Source organism: Euleptes europaea, chromosome 9, assembly GCF_029931775.1.
Source record: "Euleptes europaea isolate rEulEur1 chromosome 9, rEulEur1.hap1, whole genome shotgun sequence".
Classification (NCBI taxonomy): Eukaryota; Metazoa; Chordata; class Lepidosauria; order Squamata; family Sphaerodactylidae; genus Euleptes; species Euleptes europaea.
Genome location: NC_079320.1, coordinates 21,864,144 through 21,876,904, shown reverse-complemented (window position 1 = coordinate 21,876,904; position 12,761 = coordinate 21,864,144). Strand labels below are relative to the sequence as shown.

Here is a 12,761-nt window from a genome sequence, read left to right as displayed (position 1 = left end):
TTATCAGAGCCTTTTCAATAGCTCCAGACAGACAGGATCCTAAAGACTTCAGACTCAGCTGTTAGTGTCTGGGAGGGAAAGAGTTTGAAGATGGGCTAGATCACTTTATTATAGTACAATGAAATGTGACCACCTCACCAGAATAGTCTTAGAGGGGTATCTCTCATTTCTGTACTCTGGTACTTCTTTTGGTGGAGGACTCAAGTCAGCAGGAAAGCAGGTGCACTCGGGTATTGGGTGGAAGGGGAATTGGAGGGCATAGGCATTACTTTTCCACCATGCAACATTGAGTTGGATAAACAGACCTCTTATGCATTTGTTTAGAACCCTCGAGACTAGGGCTTGGATCTGTATGGTCATGTGTGATGTTTCAAAAGTGTATTGTGGCTCTTCCCTCCTTTTTGCTGTGGCTGCTCAGAATTCCTCTCTTCCCTGAGCAGTTCCCTGAAGGTCCAGGGATGCTAAAGAAGCTTGGCATTAGGGGCTGCAGCTAGGTGCATGTATAGCACTTTTTGCTTGCACCTGGTGTTCTTTAGGTCTCAGCGGAGACTTCTTGACAAGTGCATAAGGAAATATGAAATGACTTTTAAACTGGCTGTATTGCGATATTTTATAATAACTGTGATATTATAGAGGGTAGCATGGCCTTTTGTGTTTATTTTGTACTTCCATCAACATCAATTCAGTCGTCTGTCTGTTACAGGTTGCCTTTTTGAGGAATGAACATTGGGTTAAACTTTTGAATAAATAACTCGAGAGGTTTTCAGTTGCATAGTGATGCTATGCATGTTCCTGAGACGGATGCAGAGGCAGAAGACTTGGTGGTGAGCTAACAACTTGAGTAGATTTAGAGAAGAGGCGAATGTTTGTTTTTACTATTGGTTGAGCTCACTTAAATACCAAAACTCAAGAGAGTCCTTGCAGAAATGCCAAACATTGAAAAATTATGTTCTAATGACTGCCAACTTTGCTGAGCATGTCTGTGAGAGACCACTCTGTCCTGAAGTTATCTAAACTCTCTTCACCATCAGGATAAAGGTAGCGTTTCAGACAAGCACCTCCAGACCTCCTTCGTTTGCTCGTTAAGCAGTTTTTGTTTGGTTTAACTTTTACACAGAATTCAGATTTGTAAATTATCTTCCTGGGAATGCCATAGCAGTGTACAAACAAAATCATTCAGTTTTGCAGTTCATCCTAAAGCATGAAAACTTTTTAATGGGCCAGGTTCTCTGACTGAAGACAATGTGAATTTGTGCTTTATTGTTATTATCTTATTGCATTACTGTGTTGAATAGTAGATTGCTAATCATGACAACAGCAAAAAGCAGGCCACCGAAGACAAGATAAGGGTTTCTACATACTCTCTCCAAGCTATGGAAAATAAGGGCCTGGATTCAGTGCAGCATTTCTGTAAGTGGAATATATTTCTGCCCAGAGAGGGTGGCTTTCTCACCTCCATCTTCCGACTGCATCCCAAAATGGCCCCTGAAATACTGCCCATGGGGACGACGACCACAGGAGCAGTACTGGGGGGCATTTTGCACTGCAGCAGCAGGGTTGTGCTGCACGGCTAGAAGTCCTTCCACCATGCTTTGCTGGACCCAAGCTTCTGTCATTGTACATTCCTTCATTCTAGCCACTCGTTGAGTTAATATACTACTTCTTAAAGTAATTCTCATAAAACAGCTATAAGAAGTGACTTCTGTGGTTTTGTTTTGGTTCTTTGCAGATATGGACTCTGTTGACCTCAAGCCCTTTGATGGATATTACAGAGCTTAAATGTGAAAGAAAACTAGAGAAACTATATTGAGTTGTACACTATTGATATTTCATAAATCTCAGGGCTGACCTATGATGTATTAACTGTGAAGTGTGTTCAGACCCTAGAAGTTGCAGAGAACTGGATCTGCGACAACATCTTCTAATGTCAAATATCAGATGCATGTCATTGCAAAGAGGAAGAAAAGTAATTTATTTAGCATTTAGTTTAGCATTTCCATATGCTAACATTCAAAGAGGTTTGGGATAGTCTGTATTTATTGTGTTTACACATAACCACTCCACAGACCTAACTGTGGAGGACACATCTCCTTTTCTAAAGGACGCTTGGGAGACTGACCGGATAGTGTAGGATTTACCATGCATCTTCCAGCAGGTGACCTTCACAGCTTCTTAGGAAGAATATTTTCTTGTGGGATACGTTGTGGCCGCTTAACACGACACCTGTTGTACAGCAGGTGGATGCTGCTTTGTGGGATTGATGGAGAAGTTTGCGTCCTTTCCTCAATTTTGGATCTGCTGGGGGAAAGCTCTAAGGGCAGTGGGTCAGAAGTTGGGATTCCGATTTTCTCTCTTCCGGTGAGCAAATGATCGCTTTCCCTATCTGAAAGAGATTTTGGAAATCAAAGCTATATTATACCACTAAGATGTTAAAAAGGTAAAGGTCCCCTGTGCAAGCACCGGGTCATTCCTGACCCATGGGGTGACATCACATCCCAATATTTACTAGGCAGACTTTGTTTATGGGGTGGTTTGTCAGTGCCTTCCCCAGTCGTCTTCCCTTTACCCCCAGCAGCAAGCCGGGTACTCATTTTACCGACCTCGGAAAGATGGAAGGCTGAGTCAACCTTGAGCTGGCTACCTGAAACCAACTTCTGTCGGGATCGAACTCAGGTCGTAGGCAGAGCTTGGACTGCAGTACTGCAGCTTACCTCTCTGCACCACGGGGCTCCTACTGAGACGTTACAATGAGGATTTTTTTTAATGGATTTCAGAACACAAAGCTCTGTCTGTCTTTATATCGCTATAAAGCAAATACTCTGCAATCCTTTTTTAAAAAATAAAGTTTTATTTCAATTAATTAAAAGAAAAGAAACAACAGAAAATAGAAACATAATCCAATGAAAATAATAAAGAATAATTGCCATCTACCTGCTATTAATTAGTTTTTTTTTCTTGAACACCTTTTGATACAATATAACAAAGAACCTGACAATAATACATTACATATACTCTTCTAAACCCATTGATTTGAATGGGTTTAGATGGCTGTAACTCTGCATAGGATTGCGCTGATAGTAAGAACATAAGAAAAGCCATGCTGGATCAGACCGAGGCCCATCAAGTCCAGCAGTCTATTCATGCAGTGTCTCTCAGGTGTCAAGCTTATTAAGTTCTCTCACTTTTATGTTAATCCTTCTATGTTCACTCTTGAGAATACAGTTTCCTATTTGTCCATTAAAGTTATAAAAATTAAAATGCCTACCTGATGCTTTCCCTATACAGGCTCTTGATCCTTGGCTTATATTCCTAAATAGAAGAAAGAAGGCTTGCATATTCTATATACACTGCAGGCCCAGCACAGTTTAAGAGGGGAGACAATTTAACACATGCAGAGATCAAGAGTCAGTTAAAGACAAAGGATCACTGAATTAGATCCTACCAGCTTTTCCACTGCTGGAAAAGGGAGGAGGGGGACATTTGACTACCAAGCAGGCTATGCTGGGGATCATGGGACCTGCATGAATAAAAGCCATGTAGCATGGGAACTAGTAGAAAGGAATTAGCACAGACTGGAAAAATGTGTTGGATCCAACCCGTCAAACAGAATAGTCTTGCTTACACCTTTTAAAAATGTTGGTGAATGTGTTAACTCGGAAAGTATTGATTTGGGAGGAAATACATACAAGGGATGTTTTCTACCCAATTTATTAAATTTGTATTTATTTTGTACAGAACCAAAACTAAAAACAGTGAAATAGGTCGCCTTCACTTGAACAAATACCATTGGTAATAAAAAGAGTTGGTTTTTATATGCCGACTTTCTCTAGCACTTAAGGAAGAATCAGAAAGGCTTACAATTGCCTTCCCTTCCTCTCCCCACAACAGACACCCTGTGAGGTAGGTGGGGCTGAGAGAGCTCTAAGAGAGCTGTGACTAGCCCAAGGTCATCCAGCTGGCTTCATGTGTATGAGTGGGGAAACAAACCTGGTTCACCAGATTAGCATCTGCCTCTCAATGTGGAGGAGTGGTGAATCAAACCTGGTTCTCCAGATTAGAGTCCACTGCTGCAAACCACCCCTCTTAACCACTACACCATGCTGGCTCTCAGAGAGGGAACAGAGAGCCAGCATGGTGTAGTGATTAAAAGTGTCAGACTAAGATCTGGGAAACTCAGGTTTGAATCCCCACTCTGCCATGGAAACTTGCTGGGTGACCTTGGGGCAGTCACACACTTTCAGCCTTGACCCTGGCAAGTATTTGGATGGGAGGCCTCCAAGGAATACCAGGGGTGTGATGTGGAGGCAGGCAATGGCAAACCGCCTCCAAACATCTCTTGCCTTGAAAAAACTACATGGTCGCCATAAGTCAGCTGTGAGTAGACAGCTAAATAAATAAATAAATAAAAGAACACCAATAACATTTTTCCTTTGCTTGTATACATAGCTTTGGGGGATGAATCAGGGGAGCTACAGCTGTATCTGCTAAAATAATTCCAACATTATGGTTATATTACAAGGGCGGACTGGGGGGAGTTAAAATGACCCTGGAGCAAGCCAAGCTTAGTGGTCCTTACAGCACTGCAAGCCAACGCTGTAGTGGCCACTCAGTTTGTCGCCCACAGGGAGCATTAACTCCTCTGTTACTTTCTCCTTCCAACAGGCAGTAGTCTATGAGGCCCTTGATGAACTGACACTGATTAGCATTGCCCCTGAAAGGCCCACGCCAAGTGGCACCTGAGACAGTGAGAACTGACTCTGTTTGCATCTGGCCACGAATGGCCCTCAAGGGCAGCAGTCTACCGGGAAATTTATGAGTAAGTGAAATGGTCAGTCAGCCCCTGTTGTACGATCGGCAATGAACTCACTTTCAGAGGGCGGCTGACTGTACTGTTCTTATGGGATTCTGAGAGACAGCCCTGATAAACATCTAGGATGTAGCTAAATTATGCAGTGTGATGGCTTGCTTCTGGTAGTTTTCCATTTAAACTCTGTTATGACCATGATTTCTATTAATTTACCTCAATAGTTTTTCCTCTTCTATTGATCCGATGGCTTTCGGACCTTTCAGCATAGCCTGAAAGTTTAGATGCGCTGCTTCACTTCCACTCTGCACATATTTCTGTTGATAATTCAGTAGATCTCGGGTGGTGATGTCTGAGCGGATGAAATTTGATACAAGCTCTTTCTCTGAAAGATCAAGAAGAGGAGGGTGGGTCTATAGTGTGAAATGCAATGACTTAAAACCGGTACAGTGCCACTGTATAATAATATTAAGAAAACAGCTATCCTAGGACTAGGCTTGCCAGGCCTCCCGCTGGCAAGTCCCAGTGCCTGGGAATGATATAGGGTAGTTCTAGGAATCACTGAAAACTCAATGGTTTTACCATAGAGTTTCAGGTGATTCTTAGAGCTGTTATCGTTTGTAGCAACATTGTTAATATCACACGAAGCTCCATATCCCCACTCCCAACCTTCCCATCAGTTCCCAGGCTTGACATAGGGCTCTCATATGTGGGCATGGAAGAGCAAGGGATACTCTGCTCTTTCCAGTTTTTCAGAATGCATTTCTTGTGTACACGCTAAAAGCTTTGTGTGCATGTTAGTGCTCTTGAATATGCAGAATGCTTAGAATAAAAGTACATTCTAATAAATCTACTAGAAATCTCAGCAAGGATGTGGTACCAGGTGAGAACAGTGCCTTCTTCCCCTTATAAGAAAAATAAAATAAGTTCTATATTTTCCCCATTAAGTCTGACTTCTTTCCTTGAATGAGCCCTTGAATTTTCTTTAGGCATTTTGTTAGTGAATAGTCACAAAACAGAGAGACGAAATCTAGTATGGGAATAATTGTACAGGGAAAATTCTTGCTTATATCCTATTTCTAAAATAGCTGCTATTACTTGAAAAAAACAGATTGGTGTCACTGCAAAATGCTCTCAGAAAACTGGACAAATGGTGTTTCTGTTTCATAAAAGATGACATCCCTATATCAATAATGGATTTTCTAGATTGACTTGATGTGTATCATTTAAATAGACCTTTATAATGATGAGAAAATATTACTGCTTTTCAGCTCAGTGACAAGTAGTGACAGAGGATGTAATCCTAGGAACATTTTCTTGGGAGTAAACTCTATTGAATAGCATAGGACTTACTTCAGTAGATTTGGTAAGTATTGCTCCCACAACGAAGTTGGAAGAGAAAGTATGGATGCTTGGTAAGAACTGGTATGGTCTTAGAATCAGGGAGTCTCTCTTGACTTCAGTATGCATCTTGACATACATTCACAAATATTTCCCCCCTGCACAAGTACTGTTGGCAGCCCCCCTCCAATCAGTGATATTCCAACATCTGTGTTCTTTGACTGGTTTCAAAGATTCAGTCACTTGACTAACCAAATATTATCAAATATAGATCCAGAATTTTAAAGCATTTTTGAGAACTTAAATGGTGCGTTAATCATCACGTGATTTGATTCATAAGCTAATTATTATTTTTTATTGTGAAACAGTAAAATAGCCTTAAAATTGTAAGAAATAATAGATAATGTTAGACAAGGTCTTTACAAATGTGAACAATTCACAAAATTCTCCTGTTTTTGTCCTGAAACACCATCACCAGCCTGAAGTTTCTAAATTTTTAAGAAAATGAAGTTAAAACTGAAATAAGGAAAAGGAAGGCAGCTATTTTTAAAGTAAGTTTTTAAAAGGCAGTTTTGCTAAGTAAGCATTAGGATAACAATTCCTGTTTGATGCCTGCAGTTATAGAAGTAACCAATAGAGGAGCTTTGCTGCGCTGCAAGTCCTGTCCCTCACTGCTGGAGGGCAAGGGGGCACACTGCTCTCACGCCTGCCACCCCCCCCCCCCCGCTACTAAATGGACCATCCTAAAATTAAGAAGGTAAGCTTGCTCACCTTCATAGCTACATTCTTGGCATCATGCAATATTTGATGGTACTTGACCACAGTCAAATAAAAGAAGAAGACGAGTTGGTTTTTATATGCCGACTTTCTCTGCCACTTAAGGGAGAATCAAAGCAGCTTACAATCACCTTCCCTTCCCCTCCCCACAACAGACACCCTGTGAGGTAGGTGAGGCAGAGAGAGAATGACTTGCCCAAGGTCACCCAGCTGGCTTTCTGTGTAGGAGTGGAGAAACAAATCCAGTTCACCAGATTAGCCTCCATCGCTCATGTGGAGGAATGGGGAATCAAACCCGGCTCTCCAGATCAGACTCCACCGCTCCAAAAAGATAGTCAGTTGACAATATTTGATTGGTGAGTCGGTTGGTTGGCATAGCAAGCCTAATTCATCCCTCTTCTTACCTTTCAGACTTGCCTTTGACAACCAGTCTTTGATTTCTTTAACTGAGTCTGTCTGTAAAATATCACGAAGCTTTTCCAGGATCTGGGACAAACCAAAATGATACAAATGAAGTGTGCCTGTAGATTAGATAGATTTATAGCGCATTCCTGAAAGGAATGCCCGCGCCGGGCTTAGGAGGCAAACTGGTGGCGTTGCCTCCTAAAGACATTTCGGCACAGACGAAACCTCTGCCCGGCACCAAAAACCCGTGCAACCCTCATAGGGTTGCACGGGAGATACACCAGCTAAAAGCTGAAGAACCTATCAAAATTCCCTTTTCTGGGCAACTGTTTGGTACAGAAGTCCTGTCTGCCAAATCTGGCCACACTGGGAACCAAAAACAGGATGATGGACAGATAATAAACGCAAAATGAGTCCCACATGACAGGTTGAATTTAAAAGTGAACTGCAGGTCTGCAAAATCTGAAGTATCATGTTATTCCACAGGCTAATCTAAAAGATTTTTAATGCAATATTCAATTGCTTTACTTTAGCATCCCTCAATTCTGCAATTTGAGAACCATCCATCCTTGGCTAACAGGAAAACAACTTTATTTTTAGGTCCATCATTTATAGTCCACCTTTCTCACTGAGACTCATGGCCGATGTCAGATCTACCACTTTTTCCCCCTGCAGAAACAGCCCAGGTTGAAACTTGAAATGGGCACTTGAGAAATGGCTTGCCTTCATTGGTTTGACTACTCATTTGACTCCTGTGCAAGTAGTGAGTAACAACTTCCAGTGCAAAATATCTTAAAAACTGTAATCTCTCCTTTCTCTGTGGTTATAGCTCTGCCACCGACACTTCCCATTTCTTTTTAACAGATTGGTTGGACTCAGTTGCAGAATCTAAATACTTTCCTCCTGTTTCTCGAACTAAATGGAAACAGTGTGGTGCAGTGGTTAAGAGTGATGGACTCTAATCTGGAGAACCAGGTTGGATTCCCTGCTCCTCCACATTCAGCCTGCTGGGTGACCTTGGGCCAGTCACAGCTCTCGCGGAACTCTCTCAGCCCAGACGGAGGAAGGCAATGGCAAACCCCATCCAAACGTCTCCCTATGGGGTCGCCATAAGTCAGCTGTGACTTGACGGCACTTTCCACCACCAGGACAGAACCACTTACTGATTGTCTCTTACTTTTATTTCATGATCCAGGTAGGTTGAGGAATAATTCATTTTCTCCATGGTTTCTGGTCTGTAACGGAGGGCCAGGGCGGGTGAAATGGCACGGACTTCAGGTACAGGCACATCCTGTGACTGTTCTGGAATATATTTTCTCAGAAGATCACTCTGATCATAAATCAGCACATAAAAAGATTGAAACAATAACAATACTGTATCCACTGAGCTGTAGTATCACAGTGTTCTGTGAATTTCTATATGTTGCCAGACTTTGGGTGCCTGAGTCCAACACTAGAAGGCTACCTCTGGTGTGCCTAGTACGTTTGGATTAACCATTACGTTAGCTACACTATAGTGTAGGGTTCTGCTCTTATTTTGCCAAAAGCACCACTATTCTCTGTAGTAGCCTTCCTTTCCAATGTTAATAAAGAGACTGTAATGTTAGGTGCAAGTTAACTACCTCCAAGCATATATGCAAGCATGTTTTTTAGGAGAATGTTTTTACTTTTCGACCCCAGATCCCTGGTTGGTTTTGCATCTTGATCCCTGCAAACTTTCCTTCCTCTTCTCCCATGCCTGTTGAGTTAGCAGGAGGGAGAAGAGCTCCCCTCTGCAGAAAAAAATCACTGAAAACCCAGGCCTGAAAAATCTTAACTTCCCCAGCTTTCCCGCAGGTTTTGTGTAGGCCAAACATGAATTCTCACAGAAGTGAAAGCGTAGTTTATTACTCTTGGACAACAGGGTTCTGGAACATACTAATGCAGGGATAGGCAGTGTACAGACTGCAAAACATGCACCACGTGCTGAGACTTTCCCAGACTTTCTCTGTGAATGCCTGTCCAGTGAGTCATCATGTATTAACAGCATGGGAATGCACAAGCTGTGGGAAGTCCTGTCACCCACCTCTCAGACAGGCAATGCTTTTGATTTGCTCCTCATGAGGGGCAAGCACCCATGCGCTATGCTCTGGCATGCGGCCACATGTGGTGTAGCAAGAAGCGCTTAATAAGATTTAGCCCTTGGCATGGGCCACTGCTGCACCTGCTCCACATTCTCCCATTGGGTTCAGGGGCAAAAGATTTGGTATGCTAGATACAACCCATTGCCCTTCTGCTGCCCCCACTACATTCAAAGAGACAGTGAGGTCCATTAGGAGAATCTCCTAAACAAGCCCCATTGCAATGGATGCGAGATATAGAAAAGCAAAAGATAGATTCATAGGGTTGAAGTGTACAGCAAGGAATCTTAATGATTTGAATGATAAAAGCTCACTATGGCCCATCTCATTACCTTTCCCTTCAAAAAGGGAGCGTTCCATGTTTTGTTTGTGAGCAGCGCAATGTCTTCTTTCATATCATCTAGAATGCAAAGATTTTAATGAGATTTTGCATCTGGTGCATCAGCTCCCTCCTCATTGTGCCACCCCTAAATAGTTGCTTGGGTAGCTTGTCTAGAAAACCAGCCCTGAGCCCATTCGCGTCTTCTATCTGTATTAAGAAGGGAGGGAAACTTACATGGAATTGCCTGTGCCAGACTGGTTTTTTTGCTTGTGAGAGACTGCAGATGTAGTGCGCTGGAACCAGGAAAGGTATAGCCAACAGATGTTCTAGTACGCATCTGATTCTGACCCTGTTCTATCCCTGGCATGATGAAGTGTCCTGAAATATAGCCTGACTCACTCTCAGCACAGCCAGGTATATCCTTTAATCCTGAGAGAGAAAGAAAAGAAAGAATCCATAATTAGGTGCCTTAAAAATTCTTTCCAGCTGTGTGGATGGGTTTGGTATATGGACACACTGCAGAAGTGGATTGCAAACCAGAGCATCTGTTTCACACATGCACGGCCAACCCTCAGTTTTGCAACACTTGGGAGCTGGTTCACACATGAATGTTCATCAACTGACTGTAATGACAGGTGATAACTTACATGAGGGAATGAGTGATCACAGATCAATCACAAACTGAATTTGCATTTCACCTTCCATCTGATTCGAACCACATTTCATAAATAAGATGGGGGACCATCCCACAAGTGCTCCAATAAAAACACTTTGGCCAGGGAGGGTGGGATAGTAAGTCGAAATTATTAATAAATGTCAAGTGTTGCGCATTCATGTGTAAACCTACACTTAATCTGGTGGACTGGATTTGTTTCCCCACTCCTACACATGAAGCCAGCTGGGTGACCTTGGGTTAGTCTCACTCTCTCAGGCCCAGCTACCTCACAGGGTGTCTGTTGTGGGGAAGGGAAGGGAAGGTGATTGTAAGCCGCTTTGATTCTTCCTTAAGTGGTAGAAAAAGTCGGCATATAAAAACCAACTCTTCTTCTTAATGTCTCAAAGCTAAATATGGCAACTGATTTCACTGTGTTTGATTTGACATCAGAACTCATCAGATGGCATCATTTGATTTTGTTGCAACAAACATTCTTGTGTGAACTGGCCTAATAAAGCCTAAGAAGAAAGCCGCAGACTGATAGATCATTAGTCTAGCTTACTAAATAAGCCATTTACAGTCTCACTGATTGATTAATGGTGGCTTGCTGTGAACTTTTAGGCGTTTTTGTCTTTCAGCCCAGCATTTAACTAAATATTGCTAATTGTGCTCTACTTATTCTAAAATGAGAGACCTCAAATATTTATGAATGAATACTCTAGAATGCATAATTAGGTAGCAAGCCAACCTCTCCCCCCAATCTTTATCATGCCTGGAATGACTTGACCTGAGATCCTAATTAGACTTGAGATCCTAATTGTGGCCCCTCTCCACATGTTCACCTGTCAACCAGATGGACACTGGGAGTTTCATGCTTAGGACTGAATTCCCAGATGCACAAGGGTCCTAATTCAGATCAGGGCTGTGTGGAAATGGGGGTTAAGCCTACTCCCACTGTGTTGTTTTCCTAATCTGAAATGGCCCCAGGAAACTGCTGTTTTCCCCACTAGGGGAACTGATGAGCTACACACATAGATATATATTTTTCCCCAGGGGAGCAAATAGTAGATCCCTGGAACTTTTTCAGTTCAGAAAATGGTGCAAGGCTCCTCTCCCCACAGCCCCATGGTCCCCCGTGTGCCTGGGAATTCAGTTCCAAGCATGGAATTCCCAGCACACATCTGGTTGACAGGGCCTAGGATGGACTTGGTGGGGCATAACGGTAGCATATTGTGTAGTTCTGCCCTGAGTTTCAGAAACAAAGGTTGGAGTATTTCAAAAGTCAAGGAGTCAGATAAGATGAGAATCTCCATTCCTACTTGGATCTGACAAAAGAAACCTTTGACTCTTGAAAGGTTTTACCCTGAAAATCGTGTCGGTCTTTAAGGTGCTACTCAACTCAAATCTTGCAGACCAACACAGCTACCCACCAAAAACTGTTTCCATAAACCAGTTTATTATTCAAAATACTGGTATCTGTTATTATTATCATTAATATTTTTCACTATGCCTTCTTCCTTTTACTCATCCCCAGGGAAGTCTTGAAATGCCATTAGAAAAATTGGTGGTTGGAGTCTGAAAAACAGGTTATAGCTTTTAATTATTCTCCTTGGAATCAATACCAGTTTTTGCAACTGGAGACTTGCTGTGATTGCTTTACATCTTGTTATGCTATGTGTATTAAAGAAAAAGAGAGAGAGAAAAAAATATTGCAAGGAAACATGCACTTCTTGTTCATGCAGAGCCTGGCCATATTAACCTTGAAAGGGTGCTTTACCTTTAGCATGACCCACTGTTCGGGGAAGAAAGTTGTTGTGTTTGAGGCTCATGTTCCGCTCATTGGGCCCGGGCTTTGTAGATCCTCTTGGGCTCATCAGAGGATCTGGTTGTGTTCTGAAATTGATATTCATCTTAAAGCATTTCTATCTTCCCTGCAGTTATTCTTGGGATAGCAGATTCTGGCAGCATCTCATCAGGACAGCCCTAATGCTAAAATTGCAGAGCAGTTGACATAAAGATTACATACATTTTTGAAAAGAGCAAGAGTCCAGTAGCACCTTAAAAACTAACAAAATTTCTGGCAGGGTATGAGCTTTTGTGAGCCACAGCTCACTTCTTCAGATACATATTTGAAGGCATTTTAATGCCTGAGTTTTACAAGCATACCTTGGAGATATTGTGGATTCGGTTCCAGATCACCGCAATAAAGCGAATATCACAATAAAGCGAGTCAAATGATTTTTTTTTGTTTCCCAGTACATATAAAAGTTATGTTTACACTATACTGTAGCCCATTAAGTGTGCAATAGTATGTCTAAAAATGTATTGTAATAATAA

General features: G+C 42.1%; 1 protein-coding gene across 1 annotated transcript; it reads right to left on the bottom strand.

Moving 5' to 3' along the window:
* Nucleotides 1–2,162: 2,162 nt before the first annotated feature.
* Nucleotides 2,163–12,334, bottom strand: C9H4orf17 (chromosome 9 C4orf17 homolog). Its single transcript, XM_056855818.1, has 8 exons — nt 12,202–12,334; nt 10,004–10,198; nt 9,780–9,847; nt 8,505–8,657; nt 7,327–7,408; nt 5,021–5,189; nt 4,647–4,798; nt 2,163–2,383 (listed from the first exon to the last, which is right to left on the bottom strand). Exons 1-8 carry the CDS (start codon nt 12,332–12,334, stop codon nt 2,163–2,165), a joined length of 1,173 nt encoding a protein of 390 aa, XP_056711796.1.
* Between the last annotated feature and the right edge of the window lie 427 nt (nt 12,335–12,761).